Raw genomic sequence first — 24,811 nt, 5'->3', positions numbered from 1 at the left:
TTATGAAGGAGGGACGTGGGTCATTGTGCATTTTGGGGGGGGGAGTCTCAAAGAGCACATTTTAATTAAAAATTTTCTCAAGGTCATTCAGCCTTCAGATAAACATAGAATGAATTTTAGGGAAAATTTGTCTAATCCCTTTAATTCCAAATTTTCGCAAGGTCATTCAGCCTTCAGATAAATATAGAATGAATTTTAGGGAAAATTTGTCTAATCCCTTTAATTACAGGTTTTCTCAAGGTCATTCAGCCTTCAGATAAATATAGAATGAATTTTAGGGAAAAATTTTCTAATCCCTTTAATTAAAAATTTTCTCAAGGTCATTCAGCCTTCAGATAAATATACAATGAATTTTATGGAAAATTTGTCTAATCCCTCTTGATTCCCACCGATATTTTCAGTCTGCACCTTTAATGTTAGCTCTGGGGGGGAGGTGTTGATGATAGTGTCCCTCCCGTTGCGACTCTTTTTTTCTGTGTAAATTAAAATCTTACTTTCACATACGAATAAGGCAGAGAGGCGAAGAAGGTGAGGCTAGGTCCCATGAGCCCCGCCAAGAATTTTTTTTCTGGGGGAGGGGGCAAGTGCCACCAGGAGCTTTGTTTTCACCGATTTTAAATGGAATTTTTTCTCATTTCATATTTATATACAATGTTTTGATTTATGTAAACACATGCATAAAATGTATTTAAAAATCAGAGAATCCTACAGTAGACGTTCCAAGCTTCCATTCTCACAAATGTGAAGTTTTTTTTCAAGATTGAGGTTTGTGTAAGTTTGTTAAGCAAAAGCATAAGCAAAAAATTTTTAAGGCGGAAAATTTTCCGGGAGGAGAGAATTTTCGGTGTGAACTTACGTTTGAAAATTTTCCCCTGGAGGAATTTTTTGGGGGGAGGGATTTTTCGAGGGGAATTTTCCCATGGAGGTGGGATTTCCAAGTATGATTTAAAAATAATCACGAATTAAATTTTTTAAAACAAATTTTTCAACTGAAAGTAAGGAAGAACAATAAACTTGAAATTAGCAAAAATTATCCTTAACCCATAACCTTTCGCTCTTTGCGAATAACTTTTTGTCCCAATTATTTAGGACCGACTCCTGAAACAAAAGGGCCGTTTAATTGGAATAAACAGCTTGTTTAAAGGACTAAAAAGCTCTAGCGTAATGAGCGAGGGATTGATGAGGGACAGCTACCCTCATATATGGAATGATTTCAGTTTGTTAATGTTTTTCGTTTCTTACAGTTGAAAAAAAAAATAGTTTCTCATCTATTTACATTAAAAAGGGTCGAGCTTCATTTGGAACGAATCTGCGGTCTCCAATTCTGTTTGGGCTTAGTATAATGTAGGTGGAGTGTCGAACGAACAGGCTGAAGTTTCCGTTTTGTCTCGAAAGCTAATTCAAAATTTCCGTCCCTCAAAGTTCGTTCCATTTCAGCTCGAACCTTCTCAGGGTACCTCCATTTAACGCAAAACTCTTACCCAGCCTAACAATTAACATCTCATTTTCGGTTGAATATATTAAAGAGTTGCGGTAACCAGTTTTAAAGAAACTTGACCCGAAAAAACATATAACAGGTTTAGGTCAAGTCGGAAACACTGACCCCAGAAAATAACGGGTATCGTCCTGCCTTTTTCTATATTTGAATAGAATGTTGTTTTCTTGGTGTTTTTTCGATGTGCGTTTTTCACGCAGCTTATACGAATCATAAAAAAACCTGACATTTATAAATCATTCAAGAGTTTCAAGCAGTTCGTGGTAACGAACTGTAAGTAAGGAGCAACCCGGCTCAATGGTAGCCAAAACTCTAAAAAACAGAATTTTGATACCAATAGATACATCAAAAGAATCAGATTTTAATTCTGATTTCAAATATATAAGTTTCATCAAGTTTAATTTTACCTATCAAAAGTTAATTAACGCAAACTTGCGTTAATTAGGTAAATTATATTAGTTTAGACTACTTTACGGGGGCGGGCGCTCCCCTCACCCCCTCCATGGATCCGCCACTGGGAGAAGGTAAAAGAGCAGAATGTGCAAAAAGTAAAATTTTATATAATATTCAGAACAAACTTGATATTTTCCTTATAAAAAAAAAACATTTTCAAACATCAGTCACGCACTAAATGGCAGTTTTGCACTCCCCTCCCCCTAGGCAAATTTCTTAAGAAAAGGTTCAAATTATTTTTTTTTTTTTATTTCGGTAGAGGTGGAGTAATAGAAGCCATAATTATAGCCAAAAATTCACATCTATTCAGTATGTCTCGGGTTTCGCGAGATGAGTCAAGACCCCATAAACGCTCGTTCTGAATAAATGCTGTCTCCATAATGCTGTCACTTTGCTGAATTTAGGCAGAACGTTGTTTTGCCTTGTTTTGTGTCCAGCCAGCAGAGGTTAGTCAAAGCGATTTGTATTTCATGGCCTTTAATTATTTTGTCGTTTGCATTAAAAGAATATAAATACCATAAACATAAACACCAAAACCATATACAACATAAACCATAAATAAAAACCATAAACACCATAAAAAACAGCAAAATGTATAGTTCCAAATCAGTTGAAGTTATTTAAGATTCAAACAACAAAACTAAACCCAAACAAAGTTCCACCCATCGAAAACTCAACTAAAAAAATGTCCAACCCGACAAAGCTCGCCCACGTGAAAATCACCATCAAAGAAATCAATCCATTTAAAATTCAATGCTATAAAACTTAGCCCATGAGACTAAGGCTAGGAAACTCAATCACCACTTGTTTACATTCCCCATAAAAATTAGCAGCATTTCTCATCAACATTTAAGCTGTGTTTCATTCTTAGTAAAATTTGAAAATAAAAATGATTCCTAGAATTTTGTTCTAGAAATTCCTCCACAATCAAATTATTTCACAAACGGAGTTTCCAAGTGATGCTTGCTTTTATAGCGAATGTCTTTTCTTTGATCCGCTCAGCTATGCGGGGTGAAACTGACATGGAGTCCAAATAAACCATCATACCTCCCTTAAAATCACAGTCGGCGACATTTAATGATAAAAATATAACAAAACTTCTTCAGAGATATTACAAATGACTCGTATCATCAAGCTGATTATGTGATTAACTAAAAAAAAAGTTTTTTTTAAATGAAAGTAAGGAGCGACATTGAAACTTAAAACGAACAGAAATTACTCCGTATATGAAAGGGGCTGTCCCCTCCTCAACGCCTCGCTCTTTACGCTAAAGTTTTTTTATTGTTTTAAAAAATAAAGTTGTGAGACAGAGTCAAACTTTAGCGTAAAGAGCGTATAGCGTTTAGCGTATATATTTGAAATCAGCATAAAAATTTAATTTTTTTTATGTATCTATTGGTATCAAAATTCCTTTTTTTAGAATTTCGGTTACTATTGACCCTGGTCGCTCCTTACTTACAGTTCATTACCACGAACTATTTGAAAAAGTCAACGGGACTTTTGGTAATAAACTCATTTTTGTCTATGCTCGCTTGAATCTTTCTCATATAGTTTAACCGAAGGTTTAAACCACAGTTTATAGAATTAGATAATTCTATAAACTGTGGTTTAAACGAAACAGCCCTTGTATATTTTTAGCAATTTACGCCTGGTTCACGAAAACAAAATGTTTTCTTAATATTTCGCCACTATAACTGTAGCACTCTTTAATTGTTTTCCATGCTGACTAGACAAGTTGGATTCTGTGCCAAATCTGTTGTGTGTCGACTAGTTAGTGTAATATCTATTTGCATTATTGCGTTTGGCATTAAATCTTTTCTTCTTAACTTTTCTTAAATATTAAACTTGTGGGACCATTCAACCCTGAATGTACATAGGTACGGTGCTTTCAGGCCTAGGGATCCTTCCAAAAAAGACCCTTCGTCCTTTCTTTATTGCGTTTGCGTATGCATTATTGCGTTTGGCATTAAATCTTTTCTTCTTAACTTTTCTTAAATATTAAACTTGTGGGACCATTCAACCCTGAATGTACATAGGTACGGTGCTTTCTGGCCTAGGGACCCTTCCAAAAAAGACCCTTCGCCCTTTCTTTATTCAAATAAAGAACTTTGTGATAAAATTATAAGATTTAACACAAATTTATTTTTGCAACAACTTATAAATTAACATATCTGATTTTTAGGAAAGGCCGTCAGAATTTTTTTTTTTTTTTAATGGGGAGAGGGTGATATGCATGAAAAAATGCTTCATATTTATGCAGTTGGGTCTTCATGATTATGTGCCAAAAATGTGTCTGAAAGAGGGAAGAATCCCTCTTTCAGGTTTCTCCACTTTAGAAACGATCTGGTTCATAGCTGAAAAGTCCACTGTAATTATCTAAGATATACATAATCAGGCCCAAAGACACCTACTCAGAGTCAAATTTTTTTCAAGGGGGGAATAGAAGCCCTGCCTTCTACTTCTTCAAAATTTCCCTCTTTGAATACCTCATTATGCAATAAACCTTTGCCGACTTTTTTTTCACTTTGAATACCTAGTTCCATTGTATAAATAAAAAAAATATATTAAATAAAATAAAAATTTCAGCTGAAAGTAAGTAGCAAAATTAAAATTTAAACCAATAGAAATTATTACCTTGCTCAATGCCTTGCCATTCATTCTAAAGTTTTTACTCCTTTAAAAAAAGTACCTTATTCTAATTAAACGGGCCTTCTGTTTCGGGATTCGTTCTTAAGGAATTGTGAGAAAATGTCAAACTTTAGCTCAAAGAGCAAGGTATTGAGGAAGGGGTAACTCAAATAATACCGGGAAATTTGGCTATCCCTCCATGGAAAATTCCCTCCCCCCACGGAAAATTCCTCCATAGAAAGTTCCTCCCACGTAAAATACCCAAGCCCGGAAAATTCCCCCGGACAATCCTCGCTGAAAATTCCATCCTCGCTGGAAATCCTCCTGGAGAATTGCTTGGAGTCAATTCTGCCTAGAAAATTCTCCTTCACATACTTTTCAGAATACTTTAATTTCTTGTCGTTTTTTTTCAAATTCATGCCATAAATTTCCCCACTTCGTGAAAAAAAATCCTGGAAAACCACCCCAAGTGGAGAGTTGCTCCCGCGGAAAATCCCCCCCATGGAAAAATCCTCTAGACAATTCTACCCTCACTAAATATTTTCCCCGGAACATCTCCATGTGTGAAATAGGGTTGGCAAAGAGAAAGTAAGACAAATAAAAAGAATTTCGTATAGGAATTCTGGCAATTTCCCCCAGTGTAAAATTTGCCTTAGAAAGCTCACTCCCCAAAACTTCCCTCTCCACAGAAAATTCTCCCCGTGGATAAACAGCAGACCCTCCCCCCTCGAAAAATGTCATTACACTTCCCAATAACAAATAGTATGCGTAGACAATAGGCAAAATTCATACTTACTGTGGATTATACCAAACACACTCAAGAAGTGCAGTTTGGTTAATCATAGTGAAATATGCCAAAACATGATGAAAATATAATACTTTAGTTTATATAAAAATACAATTTCGTCTATATATTGCACATTAAGGGGGGAGTAAAATAAATCTCAGAAAGGGGTTAAAAACTTAACTCAACATAACTTTACCCCCACCCCTTACGTGCAAATATATAGCCTAAATTATACAAGTCAAATGCATTCTGTCGCCCGTCATTTATCCTTGTGGCTACGAAACCGGTATGCTCATATCGTAAATTCAACAAACTTCTCGACTGTTTGGTATCATGGTTGCAGCGGTAGCTGCAACATAGTAAAGAGCGAACCACAGCCCATTGAAACCAAAAGTTAAAAAACGCGTTTTGAAAAAAACTGCCTAGTGAAGAACAATTGCCATCTGACACTGATTCAGGAATGGTAACTATTATTTCGGTTCGTCTTAAAAGTAAAAGATCATTGCGAAAAGAAATTTATGGTGATTTCGAAAAAAAACCTAAAACACCTCGAAAATGGCGTCAGATCAAAATGAAAAGTGTACCATTGGAATCACCATGTCTAAAACATTGTACAGATAAATTACAGTCCCCCTCCTTGAACAACAAGGAAAATGACTTTTTCCTTGTTTTAGCACTCCCGATGTTTCCCGTTTTCTTTTTTTTTCCTTTTTCCTAGCAGGGCTAGGGGGTGACCAGAACATCGTAGAAAGATGTATAATGGCTCATTCGAACGGAACTTAAATTTTTTAGTGCCCTTTGTAAGTGACCAAAAAGATTAGATGGCCACTAGCCCCCCCCCCCCTCCTTCCCCAAAGGCCCCCTCTCCCAAAGCCATCCAATCACAATTTCGAGATAGCTATTTTGCTCAACATAGTTCAAAGGTCAAATATCTTTGGTTTTAGTGATTATGCGACCCTTCATAGTCTGTGGAACGGGCTGCACACTTTATCGGTATCGGACGTAGGCTATTTATATCACGCGTAATGTTGTGAGCGTATTGTTATTGGGTTTATTGGTATCGCAAGTATCTAGACAGATTTTTAATAGCTCATGCAAAATATATTTCTCATACCTACGTCCAGGGGCGTAACTTCGTCAAAATCCTTGGGGGGGGGGGCAAAGTTGGAGCCACTTTTCCCGAATCAAGTGAAAATTATAGTGAAAACTGAAAAATGAGCCATATATTACCATAGAGGCAAAGATATACTAAAGAAAACTGATCCGTTTCTCTGGATGATTGAATATTGCAGGCTTATCTTAGTTTTGACAAGTTTTTTTGCAGAAACTAAATTTCAGCTGGGGGGGGGGCAAAACTAATATTTTTTATGCTTAAATTTTTAAGATAATTTTAATTGTATACTGAAAGTTACTGATATCACAGCTCTGTAGGACTAAAAAAAGCGTTATAGATTAGTTTGCTGTTGTGAGGCTACGTATTTACTTTTGACTCCTAAATCAATATTCTTGTTTTTTATACTTGGCTTTTGTGTTTTCAGTAAAGCACTAGTTTTCTGTAATCCTATAAATATAGGGAAAAACAATCGATTAATTTGCATTAGTTTTATTGATATATGTTAGTTCGCTCTTTACTTCCCTCGGACAAACTTCGTTTTTTTTTAATTAATTGTCGTACATAGCACTAATAACTTCAATGTATTTATCTCATAAACCAAACAAGGATAGAACCATCCTAAAGCACCTCTATCAGCTGAATCAAACGCTTGCTCGTAATCTACAGAAATGAGGACCAAAGGGGTTTGATGACTCAGGCATTCCTCAGCTATTAATCTAAGAGTGAAATTTGGTGAAGACATATTTTCACCTTTCTAAAACCAAACGTTTTTCTCTTAAAACTGTATCTATGTCATCTCTAAGTCTAAATATATCATCATACTTAATAATTTGCTTCCTAGAGAAACCAAGCTAATGTCTATAATTACCACACTCACTCTTTTCACTTTTTTGAGATGAATAAATAAATCTTAAAACGGGTAAAAATTAGATTGAACATTGAGGTCAAACTTAAAACGAAGAAAATTTATTATAAACAAGAATTTGGCTACTGCCCCCTCCCCCCCCCTAACCGTCAAGTTATAAGGCCTATTGCGTCTCCGACGAGCAATTACTATATCTAGAGAATTGGTTTTTTATGCTAATCCGAGAAATATAAATTTCAGTAAGTTTAACGTTAACTATCAAAAGCTACGAGCCGGAGAAAATTTGCTGGATTTTAGAAAAAGGAGGGAAACACCCCTAAAATGTCGATCAATCTTAATGAAAATGACACCATCAGATTCAGCATATAAAAAAGCCCTATGGTTGAGGTTTCAAGCTCCTTTCTACAAAAATGTTGAATTTTGCTTTTTTTTTTTTTTTTTTTTTTTTTTTTTTTTTTTTTTTTTGCCAGAAGAGATAACGGATACGTATTTTTTTTTTTCAGGGTGATCGTATCAAACCAATGGCCTTAGAAGATTGGGAGAGGGCTCATTTCAACGGAATTTCTACGACTATCTCTTCCATATGAAGGGGCTATGGGGGACAAAATACTTTAAAGCCTTATGGCTCTTTACTATAGACAACGCTAGAACGTTGCCTCTGACAAATCGGATCTCAGATACGTTTTGGATCTTGTATTCGGATCGGCGTATTTTGTGACCATCAAAAGGTTTCTCATAGCTAGTATACTTGTTTGTAGAAAATTATATAAGCTTTGAAAGTACTTGAAAATGAAAAAAAAATGTATCGGTCAATCTGAATAAGCAATTTAAAAAAGGGAGTTTGTAGCGTGTTGTATTAAGTTATGTGTTTTAATTCTAAAGAATATTTTTCTTGAAAGTGTTGTAGCGTTGAAAGCAAGTGGTCAAAAGTGAAGAAAATTGGAATTTTGGCAGTTGCACAAGTAATCTCAAAAAAGCGGATTTCTTCGTGAAATTTCGTTGCTTGTGAAAATGATGGATGAAGCCAAAAGAAATTTGATTTATGTATTTCTTGTATTACTAACTCATTTATTTAAAAAAAGGGATATGGGGAAAGAAAGGAAATCAATTAATATTGGGCAATAATTCCCAATATTATAATATTAACACTTACAATATTAGGAACACCCAAATTCTTGCACTCAAATATCCATCCAATAATGAAGATTTGAAACTAAAATACTATAATGATTCGAAATTTTACTAGGTTCATTGGTTATATATAATTTTAGGTCGGGTCAAGTTCGAGGATTGATGGATTACAATATATCATAGAAACCTGATTCCGTGTCAAACGAATGTGGGACCAAAAAACCTGAATCCATAGAATGATGGTTGTTGTACAACTTTTCTCCGTAGAGAATCTTACAGTTTTCACAGGGAATTTTGAAACAGCCGTAACGACAAGAGAGATAAGAAGAAAACAATGGGATCAGAGAGATGATTTAAGTTATTGAAAGGAAATACAGAGCTAAGAGTGGTCCTGGTTGAGCAAAACTGCCAGTGCTACTTTTTCCACGGTGGCAAGCCTGTGAATACTTTGTGTAAACTTGGAGAAAAGTACAGTTTTTTAAATATGTGTCCAGTTTTTCCGGAAAATTATGAAATTTTCAACTATTTATACAATTTTCTACTAAGAAGTGAGGAGGAAGAATTGTGGGAAGAAGAGGGTGGTAGTATGAGGAAGCTTTAAGGAGCCTTGTCTATATCTGAGGTTGTTATTCCTGTAGGAGGAAGAAGAAACTTGAGTGGAAGGAAGAATTAAGAAACCTTAATTCTATGTCTATGTCTATATCCAAGTAAAGTTTGTCCCTTCACATTTTCATGTTCTAAATATTATTTTTTAAAAGGAAAAACCATAAAATTATTATTTGGCAATGCATGTAGCCATAATAAGGACGCAAAAAATGCAGGAGGGTGGTCGGCGTTTACTCCCGGAAAATATCCCCATGAATATAGATATTATAAATATCCCCCCCCGCGGAAAATGCTCCCCCATAAAATACTCCCCGTGGAAAATACTCCACCACCACCCGCCCGCGCGGAAGATCCTCTCATAAAAAAATATCACCCCCACGCGGCTGGTCGGTCTCCAATCACTTTGGACTCTAAAAAAAAGGACCAGAATTCTCAGCTTCTGTTCTAATGAGAACACTCCGAAGTTTCTGCGACCATGAGGTGGAGGTATAGATGAGGAAGGGGCAGTCCCCTTCCTATACGGAATAAATTCTGCTCATTTTGGGGTTTAATGTTACTCTTTACTTTCATAATAACAGCGTGGATTGGAAACATTCCCATAAATTATAAGGAAGTAGATATCAATTTCACATTTTTGATGCAGTTTTTATAGTTTCTTTTGTCTCGCCCCCTCCCAAAAACTATCCTCTCCCCCAAACAAAATCCTGGTTACGGCCTTTGGGATTATACATCACTTTCTACCTCACCCTCCCCTCTTCTCTCCCTTAGAACTAATTCTGTATTTACCTGACAGCTCAATGAGAGCTGGCGTGTTTTGGCATTAAAATGCACCCTTTGAGGTATCTCCCTCCCTCCCTAACTACAAATCAATCAGAGAACCTCCCTAACCCCATTGTAAAGGTTTAATTGCCTATTTAAGTTTTGTAATTTGTCGATTACTTACAGATAGTATTTGTTATGAGAAAACATAGGACCATTTTTCGCAGGGGAGTTTTCTGCAGGGGAAGGAAGATTGTTGGGGAATTTACACTGAGGAGTAAACTTTTGGAAATAATTTCCTTTCAGCGGGGATCAAATTGTCTTGCAAGAATTTTTCGTGGAAAACTGTGGTTAATGTCCACAAGGGTGCTGCAAGGTGACACTTTCCTTCTGATTGCACAAAAATGTTTCTAGCGTTTACTTTAATCATTTATTTAACTTAGGTGAATTGTTTCATAATGCATTGAACTATTATTAAGAAGAGGTGATAGGTCTTCGTGTAGGGAGGGGGAAGATACCCTAAGGAGTAGGTTTCAATGGAGCTTCGCTGAGTCTTCAGATTAAAAACTAAATTATTGTTGGGGACTTTTTGTCTAATTCTTCATAGTTCCCAGGTATATTGTTAGTCTAAGACTTTATTTTTGGCGCTGAGGCGGGAGGGAGTAGTAGTGTTCTAGTAGTGACCAAGCTGATTCGGGTTATATTTGATGAAATTGTGTATACTGAGGTATAGTTTCGAATCATCTGTTATGAATGTGTGTGGATCGGTGCTGAGTGGAGAGAGGGGATGAGCGGCTGAAACTACCTTGAGGGAGCCAGATTACTCGGCATGATCTGACTAATAATCAGAAATTTAAATTTAAAAAATTAACTTTTTTTCAACTGAAAGTACCGAACAACATTGAAAAAGACAAAAAAATATTCCATGTAATAGGGGGGCTACCCCCTCCTCAATCACTTGCTCGTTAAGTCATACTTTAGCGTATGGAGAGGGGCTTAGAGGGGAAAGTCCCCTCGGGGCTTTTCGTTTCATAAATTTTTCAAGCGTAAAACTACAAAAACTTATCATCAATAAATATATTAGATGTTCAGGGAAAAATTCAGCTGTGTGGCCTCGCCGTGGCAGAAGGGTGACAACGGCCCTGCCGACCTAACCTTGGCGGACGCCGGAAAACACGCAGAAGAGGTACCGTCGGATTGGGGACCCGCCGGTTAAATATATTCCCGCGAATCAGAGGCAACGCTGTAGCGTTGCCTATAGTAAAGGCCATACGGCTCCAATGTTTTATTATTTATTATTTTTTTCCCCCCAGAGGCACTTCATATGGAAGGCGTTGTCGTAGAAACTTCAAAGTGGGATCATTCAATTGGAAATGAAGAGTTCTAGAGCCCTTTTTAATAGTCGAAAACGACCGGAGGGCACCTAGACCCCCCCACGCCCAGTATTCCCCCCATCACATTCAAGAAAATTGTGAAGCTAGACATTTTATTCCGCGTAGTTGATTTCCAGATAGGAACTATATTTTTTAGGAGGATAATCTCCCTCAACCCTCAGAGCAAGGGTTTTAAGTTATGCCCTAGGTGCATGTAAGGTTTTTATAGAAGGCGTTGTCGTAGAAACTTCAAAACAAGCTCATTTAACTGGAAATTCAAAGGGCAAGTGCCTTTTTTAATAGTCGAAAATGATTGGAGTGTAACGAGCCCCCCCCCCCACGCACATCATTTCCCCAAACACATCCAATCAAAATTTTGAGATAGTCATTTTGTTCAGCGTACTTGATTTTCTGATAGAAAATATGTTTTTGTGGAGGACACTTCCCCACTACCCTCAGGGCAAGGGTTTTTAAGTTATGCCCTAGGTGCATATAAGGTTTTTATATAAGGCGTTGTTGTACAAACTTCAAAACAGGCTCATTCGATTGGAAATTAAGGGGCTAGTGCCCTTTTTAATAGTCGAAAATGATTGGAGAGCAACTAGCCACCCCCCCACGCCCATCATTCCACCAAACACATCCAATCAAAATTTTGAGATAGCCATTTTGTTCAGCGTAGTTGATTTCCAGACAGAAAATATATTTTTGAGGAGGATACTCCCCCACATCCCTCAGGGCAAGGGTTTTAAGTTATGCCCTGGGGGCATATAAGGTTTTTATAGAAGGCGTTGTCGTAGAAACTTCAAAACAGGCTCATTCGATTGGAAATTAAAGGGCTAGTGCCCTTTTTAATAGTCGAAAATGATTGGAGGGCAACTAGCCCCCCCACGCCCATCATTCCCCCAAACACATCCAATCAAAATTTTCAGATAGCCATTTTGTTCAGCGTAGGTGATTTCCAGATAGAAAATATATTTTTGAGGAGGACAATCCACCATAACCCTCAGGGCAAGGTTTTTAATTTATGCCATGGGGGCATATAAGGTTTTTATAGAAGGCGTCGTCGTAGAAACTTCAAAACAGGCTCATTCGATTGGAAATTAAAGGGCTAGTGCCCTTTTTAATAGTTGAAAGTTATTGGAGTGCAACTAGCCCCCCCCCACGCCCATCATTTTCTTAAACACATCCAATCAAAATTTTGAGATAGCCATTTTGTTCAGCGTAGTTGATTTACAAATAGAAAATTTGTTTTTGGGGAGGACACTCACCCAGCATCTTCAGGGCAAGGGTTTTAAGATATGCCCTAGGGGCATATAAGGTTTTTATTGAAGGCGTTGTTGTAGAAACTTCAAAAAGGGTTCATTCGATTGGAAATTTAAAGAGATAGTACCTGTTTAATAATCGAAAGTGATTAGAGGGCAACTAGCCCCCCCCCCCACGCCCATCATTCCCCCAAAGACATCCAATCAAAATTTTGAGATAGCCATTTTGTTCAGCGTAGTTGATTTGCAGATAGAAAACATGTTTTTGAGGAGGGCAATCCCCCACAACCCTCAGGGCAAGGGTTTTAAGTTATGCCCTGGGGGCATATAAGGTTTTTATAGAAGGCTTTGTCGTAAAAACTTCAAAAAAGGCTCATTCGATTGGAAATTCACAGGGATAGTGCCCTTTTTAATAGTCAAAAGTGATTGGAGGGCAACTAGGACCCCCTGCCCCTCTACGCCCATTATTCCCCTAAACACCTCCAATCAAAATTTTGAGATAGCCATTTTTATTCAGCATAGTTAATTTCCAGACTGAAAATATATTTTTGTGGAGATCACTCCCCCAAATCCCTCAGAGCAAGGGTTTTAAGTTATGCCCTGGGGGCATATAAGGTTTTTTATAGAAGGCGTTGTCGTAGAAACTTCATAACAGGCTCATTCGATTGGAAATTAAAGGGCTAGTGCCCTTTTTAATAGTCGAAAATGATTGGAGGGCAACTAGCCACCCTCCCCCACGCCCATCATTCCCCCAAAGACATCCAATCAAAATTTTGAGATAGCCATTTTGTTCAGCGTAGTTGATTTCCAAACAGAAAATATATTTTTGAGGAGGATACTCACCCACAACCCTCAGGGTAAGGGTTTGAAGTTATGCCCTGGGGCAAATAACGTTTTTATAGAAGGTGTCGTCGCAGAATCTTCAAAACAGGCTCATTCAATTGGAAATTAAAGGACTAGTGCCGTTTTTAATAGTCGAAACTGATTGGAGGGCAACTAGCCCCCCCATACCCACCATTCCCCCACACGCATCCAATCAAAATTTTGAGATAGCCATTTTGTTCAGCGTAGTTGATTTCCAGATAGAAAATATATTTTTGAGGAGGATACTCCCCCATAACCCTCAGGGCAAGGTTTTTAATTTATGCCCTGGGGGCATATAAGGTTTTTACAGAAAGCGTTGTCGTAGAAACTTCAAAACTTCCGCATTCGATTGGAAATTCAAAGGGATAGTACCTTTTTTAATAGTTAAAAATGACAGGAGTGCAACTAGTCCCCCCCCCAAGCCCCTTATTCCCTTAAATACATCCCATTAACCCTGTTAGATTTCCATTTTGTTCAGTGTAGTTGATTACCTGAGAGCAAACATATTTTTGAGGAGGACACTCACCCAGCACCTTCAAGGCAACCGTTTTAAGTTATGCCCTAAGGGTAATTAAGGTTTTTCTAGATAGCGTTGTCATAGAAACTTAAAAAAAGGCTCTTTCGATTGAGAATTCAAAGGGCTAGTGAGCTTTTCAATAGTAGAAAGTGATTAGAGTGCTAATAGCCCCCCCACGCCCATCAATTCCCCCAACACATCCAATCGCAATTTTAAAATAGCCATTGTGTTCGGGGAAGTTGATTTTTAGATAGAAAACATGTTTTTGAGGAGGACACTCCCCCACAACCCTCAGCGCAAGGGTTTTAAGTTAGGCCCAGAGGGCATATAAGGTTTGTATAGAAGGTGTTGTTGTAGAAACTTCAATAAAGGCTCATTAGATTGGAAATTTAAAGCGATAGTGCCCTTTTTAATAGTCGAAAGTTATTGGGGGGCAACTAGCCCCCCCACCCTACGCCCATCCTTCCCCCAAACACATCCAATCAAAATTTTGAGATAGCCATTTTTGTTCAGCGTAGTTGAATTTCAGATAGAAAATATATTTTTGAGGAGGATACTCCCCCAAAACCCTCAGGGCAAGAGTTTTAAGTTATGCCTTGGGGGTATATAAGGTTTTTTTATAGAAGGCGTTGTCGTAGAAACTTCAAAACAGGCTCATTCGATTGGAAATTAAAGGGCTAGTGCCCTTTTTAATAGTCGAAAATGATTGGAGGGCAACTAGCCAACCCCCCCCCCCCACCCATCATTCCCCCAAACACATCCAATCAAAATTTTGAGATAGCCATTTTGTTCAGCGTAATTGATTTCCAAATAGAAAATTTATTTTTGAGGAGGACACTCCCCCACACCCCTCAGGACAAGGGTGTTAAGTCATGGCCTGGGGGCATATAAGGTTTTATACACGGCACTGTGGTAGAAACTTCAAAAAAGGCTCATTTGATTGAAAATTAAATAGCTAGTGCACTTTTTAATAGTCGAGTGCGATAAATAAGTATATAGCCCCCCCACACGACCCTCATTCCCCCAAACACCTCCCCTAAAAATGTTTCGATAGCCCTTTGGGGCATCGGAGTGGTTGCCAAGATAGAAAATATATTTTTGAAGGGAACAATCCCCTACAGCCGACGGGGCAAGGGTTTTAAGTTATGCCCTGGGGGCATATAAGGTTTTTACAGAAGGCGTTGTCGTAGAAACTTCAAAACAGGCTCATTCGATTGGAAATTAAAGGGCTAGTGCCCTTTTTAATAGTTGAAAGTGATTGGAGTGCAACTAGCCCCCCCCCCCCCGCCCATCATTTCCCTAAACACCTCCAATAAAAATTCTGAGATAGCCATTTGGTTCAGCGTGGTTGATTTACACATAAAAAATATATTTTTGATGAGGAAACTCCCCCAGCATTTTCAGGGCAAGGGTTTTAAGATATGCACTGGGGGCATATAAGGTTTTTATAGAAGGCGTTGTCGTAGAAACTTCAAAACATGCTCATTCGATTGTAAATTCAAAGGGCTTGTGCCCTTTTTAATATTCGAAAGTGATTGGAGGGCAACTAGCCCCCCCACGCCCCTCAGTTCCCCAAACACCACCAATTCAAAGTTTTAGATAACCAGTTTGTTCAGCGGAGTTGATTTTCAGATAGAAAACATATTTTTGAGGAGGACAATCCCCCACGCCCCCAGGGGCACGGGTTTTAAGATATGTCCTGGGGGCACATAAGATTTTTAAAGAAGGCGTTGTCGTAGAAACTTCAAAAAAGGCTCATTCGATTGGAAATACAAAAAACTAGGGCCCTTTTTAATGGTCGAAAGTGATTGGAGGGCTACTAGCCCCCCCTCTACGCCCCTCCTTCCCCCAAACACAACCAAACAAAATTTTGAGATATCCATTTTTGTTCAGCGTTGTTGATTTCCACATTGAAAGTGTATTTTTGAGAAAGAAACTCCCCCACAACCAACAGGGAAATATTTTAAAGTTATGTTTTGGGGGCCTAAAAGGTTTTTATATCTGAAGCTGTTATAGCAACTTTAATTCAGGCTAAATCGATTGGAAATTCAAAGGGCTAGTGCCCTTTTTAATAGTCAAAAGTGGTTAGAGGGCACCTACCCCCCACCCACGCCCCTCATTCCCCCAAACACATCCAATCAGAATTTTGAGATAGCCATTTTGTTCAGCGTAGTCGATTTCCAGATGTAAAATACATTTTTGAGAAGGATACTCCCCCACATCCCTCAGGGCAAGGGTTTTAAGTTATGCCCTGGGGGCATATAAGGTTTTTATAGAAGGCGTTGTCGTAGAAACTTCAAAACATGCTCGTTTGATTGGAAATTAAACGGCTAGTGCCCTTTTCACTAGTCGAAAGTGATTGGAGTGAAACTAGCTTCCCCCCCACGCCCATTATTTCCCCAAACACATCCAATCAAAATTTTGAGATAGCCATTTTGTTCAGCGAAGTTGATTTCCAGATAGAAAATATGTTTTTGAGGAGGAAACTCCCCAAGAACCTTCAGGGCAAGGGTTTTAAGATATGCCCTGGAGGCATATAAGGTTTTTATAGAAGGTGTTGACTTAGAAATTTCAAAAAAAGATAAATTGTTTTGATAGTCAGAGTTATATGGCAATTTTAATTTTTCTAATTTTTTTGGTGTTGATATAGCCCCCCCCCCCACGCCCATTTTTCCCTCGCGTCCATCTAAGCTAAATTTTGAGATAGCCATTTTGTTCAGCGTGGTTGATTTCCAGATAGAAAACATGTTTTTGAGGAGGGCAATCCCAAACAACCCTAAGGGCATGTGTTTTAAAATCTGTCCTTGGGGCAAATAAGATTTTTAATGAAGTCTCTGTAATAGACACTTCAGAAAAGGTTCATTCGTTAAAGAATTTTATAGGATATTGTACTATCTGACCCTAGAAAATGACTGAAGGACAACTAGCCCCCCCCCCTATGCCACGTCTTTCGTCCAACACATCCAATCAAAATTTTGAGATAGCCATTTTTATTCAGCGTAGTTGATTTCCAGATTGAAAATATATTTTTGAGGAGGACACTCCCCCACAACCCTCCGGGTAAGGGTTTTAAGTTATGCCCTGGGGGCATATAAGGTTTTTATAGAAGACGTTGTCGTAGAAACTTCAAAACAGGCTCATTAGATTGGAAATTAAAGGGCTAGTGCCCTTTTTAATAGTTGAAAGTGATTGGAGGGCAACTAGCTCCCCCTCCCACGCCCATAATTTCCCCAAACCCATCCAATCAAACTTTTGAGGTAGACATTTTGGTCAGTGTAGTTGATTTCCAGATAGAAAGTTTGTGTTTGAGGAGGACACTCCCCCACAACCCTCAGGGCAAGGGTTTTAAGTTATGCCCTTGGGGCATATAAGGTTTTTTCAGAAGGCGTTATCGTAGAAACTTCAAAACAGGCACATTCAATTGGAAATTCAAAGGGCTAGTGCCCATTTTAACCGTCAAAATTGATTGATGGGTAATTAGCCCCCCCCCCACGCCACTCAGTCCCCAAAACCACCCCCCATAAAATTTTGATGTTACCATTTCGTTAAGCGTTGTTGATTTCCAGAACAAAAATTTGTTTTGGAGGAGGACAATCCCCCACAACCCTCAGGGCAAGGGTTTTAAATTATTCCCTGGGGGCATATAAGGTTTTTATAGAAGGCGGTGTCGTAGAAACTTCAAAAAAGGCTCATTCGATTGGAAATTCCGAGGGCTAGTGCCCTTCGTAATAGTTGAAAGTGATTTGAGGGCAACTAACCCCCCCTCTTACACCCACCTTTTCCCCAAAGACGTCCAATCAAAATTTTAAGACAGCCATTTTATTACATGTAGTTATAAGTTCCGGAAATTAGGTCTTTGAGGATTATAACTCCCCCAAAGCCCTCAGGGCAAGGGTTGTAATTTAAGGGTTCTCCGAATCCTTCATATTATTTTTTATGGAAGGGACGCTCCTATAAACTTTAGAGAGGGCTCATTTGATTGACAATTGAAAGTTCTTGTTCACTTTTTAAGAGTCAAAAGAGATTAAAGGGCAACTAGCCCCTCTCCCTCCTCCAGGCCCTAAATGCATCAGATAAAAATTTTGAGATAGACATTTTGTTAAAATAGTTCAAAGTTCTGATAACAAAAAACTCCGGTGTCAACACAACCCACCAGGGCCCAGGGGTAGGCGTTGTAAGTTGTGCCCTGTGGCATAAATTATCAAAGGGGTTTTATAACTACGGGAAGGGGTTTTGTTTCGGAAGCAAACATAGGACATCTATTATAATTATCCAATTATAAGGTTTAAATGCATACTGTGTGATGGATGCAAAATTGCTTTGGCACACAAATTCCTATTAAGGTCAATTCCAAACAGTCGTGATCCCTTTGTGTCAGCAAGTGAAATGGTCTAAACCCCCTTTTTGGAGCTATTTTTTTCAATCTATTCATTGTTGTCATTCGCTGTCCACAAGTTATGCAAGCTGTCTATTGTTCATATATAAGGTTTTTATAAAAGAGGTAATCGTATAGACTTTGAAAAAAGCCTCATTCGATTTAAATTGAAAGTTCTAGATCCGTTTTTTAAAGTCAAGAATAATCGGACAGTAAGCACCCCCCCCCCCCATGCCATAAAAACTTGAAACTTTTTGCAATAAAAAACGAACAAAAATTAATTAAAAAAAAACTTTCCGGAAAATAAGTTTTTCAAACAAATCTAAACGCCATTTTAAAATTAAGTTCAGGAGATAAAAATACCTGTTAAAATTAAAACTCAAAACGACCAGAAACTACTATTAATGAATCAAGCAGACCCAAAACAGAGAGAAATTAAATAAACAATCATAGCAAAATACATACAACAAGTAATAATATAAATGAATAAATAGATCTTAAAGCGAGTAATGCTTAGATTGAATATAAAAATCAAACTTAAACCGAAAAAAATTATTTTGCTATTAAAGTATAAATGAAACTTAAAACGAACAGAAATTAAATAAACAATCAACGCGAACAAACATACAATATTTATTAATGTAAATGAATAAATAAATCTTAAAACGAGTGAAACTTAAATTGAATATGCAAATCTAGTTTGAATCGAATAAAAATAACTACAAACAAGAGTTTGGGTATCGCCTCACTGCAGAAGCTTAAAACCTACTGCGTCATTGGCGCTTTACTGAAAACGAATTATATTACAAATATTTTCTTTTGTACTTAATATTGAAAATAAATATTAAAATTACAGTAAAATTTTAAACTAATGAGCTTTTAGCGATTAATATAATTGTGCGTCAAATATTCAGCTTAATTTATTAGTTCCTTTCAAGATTAGTCAAGACAAATATAGTTTCACTACAAGCGAAATTTGGATACTGTCTTCTTCTTTAACTGTAAAAACCTAAAGCCTTCTGCGTCATTGGTGCTTCACTGAAAACGAATTACTCGTATATTACAAATTTATTATTTTCCAGTTCTTATAGCATTGAAAATGAAAATAAAAATTACAGTGAAAAAAAAACCTTCAACTGTTGTATCTTTCAACAATTAATATCATTATATATCTAATATTCAATTTGATTTTGTTTATACTTTCCAAGACTGTTCAAGACTCATATAGTTTTGCCATTTTTTTAACTCTGCCATTTTTTGTAACTAATCGTGTTAGTTTGTTATGTAAACATTCTATGGCTTCTAGGCATTTCTATTTGAGCGGAAAACTGCACCTCAAACTTTGTGGAACATCCATTTTCTTGCATGAAACACCAAAATATAATAAAATGTCAAGTTTCGGAGTGTTCCACCACTCGCAAGCAAGTGCCATTGGTATTTTTGAATCTGCATGGTCAATTTAGGAGGTGGAGAGTAGGCTAATTCTCGTAGCAGCCCCATTCCGTAATTGTATGGTTCATATTTTCAACACCTCGCGTCCGGACTATCAAATAATCTACCAGGCATACAGCTACCCAAAATCAGTATCAATGAATTAATGAAACCCAAATCGAAAAAAAATTAAAACAACTATTAGAGTCAAACTCGAAACGAGCATAAACTAATGTGAGTAGGGTTCAAAACCCCTATGCTTTCTAAAAGTCAGAATACAATTTGTACTTTAATGAAAAAAAATTCAAATGAGTTTACTGAAAAAAAATGTGTATTGTCAATTTAATATACATATACTGATATTTATTCCCTAAAATCTTAATTAATTTTTGATTTCTTAAAGTTATAAAAGTGAAAATATTTTAAAGAATTGTTTTCAGTAAAGCGCCAATGACGCAGTAGGTTTTAGGCATCTGCAGTTAGACGATACCCAAATTCTTGTTTGTAGTTATTTTTATTCTATTCAAATTTCATCTACATATTCAATTTAAGTTTCCCTCGTTTTAAGATTTTTTATTCATTTACACTAATACATATTGTATGTTTATTCTCATTTATTTTTTATTTAATTTCTATTCGTTATACGTTTCATCTATATTTTAATAGCAAAATATTTTTTTTCGTTTTAAGCTTGATTTTCATATTCAATCTAAGCATTACTCGCTTTAAGATCTATTTATTCATTTACATTATTACTTGTTGTATGTTTTTTGCTATGATTGTTTATTTAATTTCTGTTCGTTTTGGGTTTCATTTATTCTTTAATAGTAATTTCTGGTCGTTTTGAGTTTGAATTTTAACAGGTATTTGTATCTCCTGAGCTTAAGTTTAAAATGGTCTCTACTTTTTTTTTAAAAACTTATTTTTCGGAAAGTTTTTTTTAAATTAATCTATTGAAATGGCAGACAGAGTTAGAAAACCATCTTTGGCTAAGGCATTCCCGGCAAGCGATGCTTCGGATGCTCCGGCGACCCCGACGGAAAGTCAGCTAGCCGACCACCTGTTGAAAAATCGACTATCCCTCAGTTTGGAATGCTGGAATGTATGTTTATTGAACTGCTCTACGACCCGGACCTTCATAGCAGGCGAATGCAAAAGATATTGCATAGACATTCTATGTCTATCCGATACCCGGCTAAATGGAAATCTAGAATACGAGCTCGTCTCCACCCTTGACAGAAAATCCGAATTCCACTTTTCGAACTCCGGACCTAATGATAGCTCTGGTAATTTGGGGGTTTGTCTCCTCCTCAGTATTAAAGCAGCAATCCAATAAACTCAGTATAAAAGGCATCCAATCTCACCGAGTTTGGCTAAGGCCTGTCTCAAAGGTCACCTGTTCAACATCACTGTCATCTCAGCCTATGCCCCAACCAGAGCCGTGGACGAATGTACAGTTGACAAGTTCTACGATTCTCTTAACCAGTAATTTAGAACAGTCCCAAACCGTGATCTACTCATCCTAGGACGTGATCTTAACGCTCACATTGGAAACTGTGAGACATACCGCAAAAGAGCTGTTGGAAGATTCGGATGGAGCTACAGGTGCGACCGGGGAAGGAGACTCGCAGAATTTTCCCAGCAGCATAGTCATGTAATGGCAAATACAGTATTCCAGCACAAACCATCCGATAGAATCACCTGACGCTCTCGAGATGGAAGTGCCACATTTCAGATTGATTATATTCTGATATCCTTCCAATGGCGAAGCTCTATACAGAACTGTAGAGCCTAGCATGGAGCCAACATGAGAGCGAAAAAAGGCTCTGATCATGCTGCTAAAAGCTTCCCTGGCCATAAAGCTCGCCTTCAGGAAATGACACAACCTCCTCCGAGATACGATGTAGCACGTCTTCAGGATAAAGTAGTTGCAGAAGAGTTCTGCTTGGAATTATCCAACCGTTACGACATCCTGTCCGCGGACGACAATAACGAACCAACCACCATCAACATAGAAGACGAGTGGAGGAAGATCAGAGACACCATAAAGGACGTCTCTAAAAAATTCCTTGGAGGGCCAAAACGGAAGCGAAAAAAGTGGATCTCAGAAGACACCATCAAGCTATTAAACCAGAAACAACAGATCGGAGATACCTAGTCCACAGTTTTCAAAACACTGAGAAAAGAATACCACAAATCCACCCACCGCGACAGACAACGCTACAGGGACGACGTGGTAGCAGATATGCAGAAAGCTGCTAGTCATTCAGATACCAGAAATCTTTGCCAACTACTAAAAGAAGCAACTGGGAAAAGTAAAAAAGATCTCTTCTGGAGTGAGAGGCGAAGATAAAACCCTTCTGTCAATAGAAGATGACGTAACTGCAAGATGACAGTACCACTTCCAGAAGCTGCTGAACCTCAGTTACGGAAGCCCTTCCACTTAAACGCCTCCTAATATTAGCACCACTGCACTCCAGCCAAGCAATCCTAACCCCATCTCTGTACCACCGAGTCAAGCAGCCCAATACGACAACGTAAATGTTGACCCCTCCCACCAATACGAGATATAAGTAGCTGAGGAATCTCAAGGCACCAGACACTGATTCTATCCCGGTCGAAGTCTACGAAGCTGCTCCTGTTCTCGCTGAGAAACTCAGAAGCTCTTCTGCTCAATCTGGTCTCAGGAACGGTTCCCCCAAGAATCGCAAGACTCAGTTATAACGCCGGTCTTCAAGAAATGCGACAGCACTGAGTGAAAAAATTACAGAGGGACTCACTAATGAGCAATGCGGGAAAGATCTTTGCAATGATCCTGCTTAACCAATTCAGCAAGGTCCATAACCAAAGAACCCAACCCAGACCAATCTGGGTTCCGAGCCGGCATGGACTGTATTGGCGAACTCTTCACCCTGAGACCGATTTTTTAACATAGAGGCAAGCATCAACAAGTCCCAGTTGCTGTTCTTATCGACTTCATTACGACCTTCGATTCAGTCATCCGGGGAGGAATTTGGATGGCAATGGAAAAGGATTGTGTCCCACCTAAGATCATGCGACTCATTCTGGCTTAGTGTCAAAACAAACGAGCCTGCATCCAGGTCAAAGGATAACTTTTCCCGCTATTCGATATCGACTTCGGTGTGAGGCAAGGGTGTGTACTTTCTCCCGAACTATTCAATTTTGTCATCGATTGGGCAATGAAAAAAGAAATGCTAAATTTCGAAGGAGTCAAGGTTACCCCGGATTTCAATACCACCAACCTGGATTATACCAATGATGTTGCCTTTTTTGGCGAATCCGTCAGTGAGGCCCAGAGCATGCTTCTGAAAGTATCCGAAGTTGCTGCCCCTGTGGTGCTCAAAATTAATATTGACAAGACTAAAGCTATGTCTAAATCCCTGGACATAAACTCTACCCCTATAACCCTTAACCAAAGGCAGATTGAAGTTTTCAATAAATTCAAGCGTCTTGGATCGTACATCGACATCAACGGCGGATGTAGCGAAGAAATCCAATATAGCATTGCATCAGCTTCCGCTGTCTTTGTTAAGCTGTGAAAGCCGCTATGGAGAAGGATGGAAATTCCCCCAAGAACTAAATACGGTATTTACGATGCCCTAATCCGATCTTTCTCACTGTACGACTACCAGACGTGGCTCTTAAAAGTCAAAGAAGCATATGTCCTCAACACTTTTGAACACAGATACCTGAGGAGCATGCTGTGGTTACGTCTCAGCGACCGAATCCCAAACACGATCATCCACCTGCAATGTGACCAGAATTACGACATCACAACTATCATCCGACGCCACCGCTTGTCCTGGTTCGGCCATGTTTGCCGAAGACCGGCCGAGACTTTTACAAATCAATGTCTACGCTGCAAACCAGCGCCTGATTGGAGGGAAAGACGTGGAGGATAAGCCAAAATCTGGCTCAATACCGTCAAATCTGACCTCATCTGTGTGTTCCAGAGACATGGTCACAGATGGGACCATTCATGGCTCGAAATTGTCGCCCCATTAACCCAAGACCGTAACCTGTGGAATTCAAAAGTATACCAGATCCTGTCACCAGGGAGATCTACATAGATCGTATCCTGTCCCAAGTACAAGTAAGTAAGTAGTAAGTAAATTAAACTGACAATCCACGGTTGTCAGTTTCCCGGTTGTCATTTCCCGAGCACAAGTAAGTAAGTAGTAAGTATTTTAAACTGACAATCCACGGTTGTCAGTTTCCAGAGCAATCCCCATGCTCTTGAGAAGGCACGGGGAATGTCAGCCCTACTACTGTTAATTTTTGCTCGCTTTGAGTTTGACTGGGTTATCTATTGTAATTTCTGTTCTATTTGGGTTTCATTTATTTAGTATGGTGATTTGTGGTAGTTTTACACTTGGAAGATAAAACAAATCAACTCGTAGTTGATAGTTAAAAATTTATCTACTTAAAAATTTATAATGAATTCCTTTTTCCACCACATAGAACATTGATCGTTACCAAACATTTAAATGTATTGCTGCAATGCCACTAATTTCCATAAGGTAGAGATATATTCAAACCTTAAAATTTTCGTGTAGTCTCAAGTCAATTAATTCTGAAAGATTAAATTTTATATTATTAGCTTTGTAACTTAGCGTAAACTTAGAGAGTAGCGATGCATCGTCAACATACTGCTGTTGTTTCCCTCTCTGGCGTTTCACATAGGGTGGAAGGTTGTAGATAAAGACAAAAGCACACATTTGATCCAAAATCGAAATCTCTAGTGCATCTTACGAGGTCAAAAATGATCAGAGGGTAAAAAGCCCTTTTATTCTCTGCTCTTTTTTCCCTTAAGAACCCACTTAGCCCTCAATATCATCGGATAAAATCTTAAATTAGTCATTATGAACAAATGAACCAAATTTAAAAGAAATGGGCCTCTAGAGGGAGATAACCCTCACAGCCTGAGGGCTAAGAACCCAAGGTTATGAAACTGACCCATTCGTCCCAGATACATCTTAGTAGAAAAGAGGGGCATTTTACGCCTTTTAAAACCAGAATCGTGCAAGAAGTATCAATCGGTGTGATTAGAGGCACAAATTGGGCCTGTGACCCCCTCCATAACCTAGCTTTAAACGAAAGGCAGCCATGTTGTACCTCATGAGTTGGCAA

At 38.2% G+C, this 24,811-nt stretch overlaps 2 protein-coding genes across 2 annotated transcripts in view; one reads left to right on the top strand and one right to left on the bottom strand.

The window, feature by feature from the left end:
- The window catches only part of LOC148947654 (uncharacterized), a 55,039-nt gene extending 46,425 nt beyond the window's left edge, over window positions 1-8,614 (bottom strand). The window contains exon 1 of the mRNA XM_089095351.1: window positions 8,496-8,614. The gene's annotated coding sequence lies outside the window, so the exon portion shown is untranslated. The remainder of the gene's footprint in view (window positions 1-8,495) is intronic.
- Window positions 8,615-23,238: 14,624 nt separating this feature from the next.
- LOC148947653 (uncharacterized) lies at window positions 23,239-23,583 on the top strand. Its single transcript, XM_089095970.1, has one exon. It carries the CDS (start codon window positions 23,239-23,241, stop codon window positions 23,581-23,583), a length of 345 nt encoding a protein of 114 aa, XP_088952096.1.
- Window positions 23,584-24,811: the final 1,228 nt, after the last annotated feature.

Source organism: Artemia sp. Qi Xiang Cuo, chromosome 10 (assembly GCF_049724085.1).
Source record: "Artemia sp. Qi Xiang Cuo chromosome 10, ASM4972408v1, whole genome shotgun sequence".
In the NCBI taxonomy this organism is placed as follows: domain Eukaryota; kingdom Metazoa; phylum Arthropoda; class Branchiopoda; order Anostraca; family Artemiidae; genus Artemia; species Artemia sp. Qi Xiang Cuo.
This window is presented reverse-complemented; position numbering and strand designations above follow the sequence as displayed.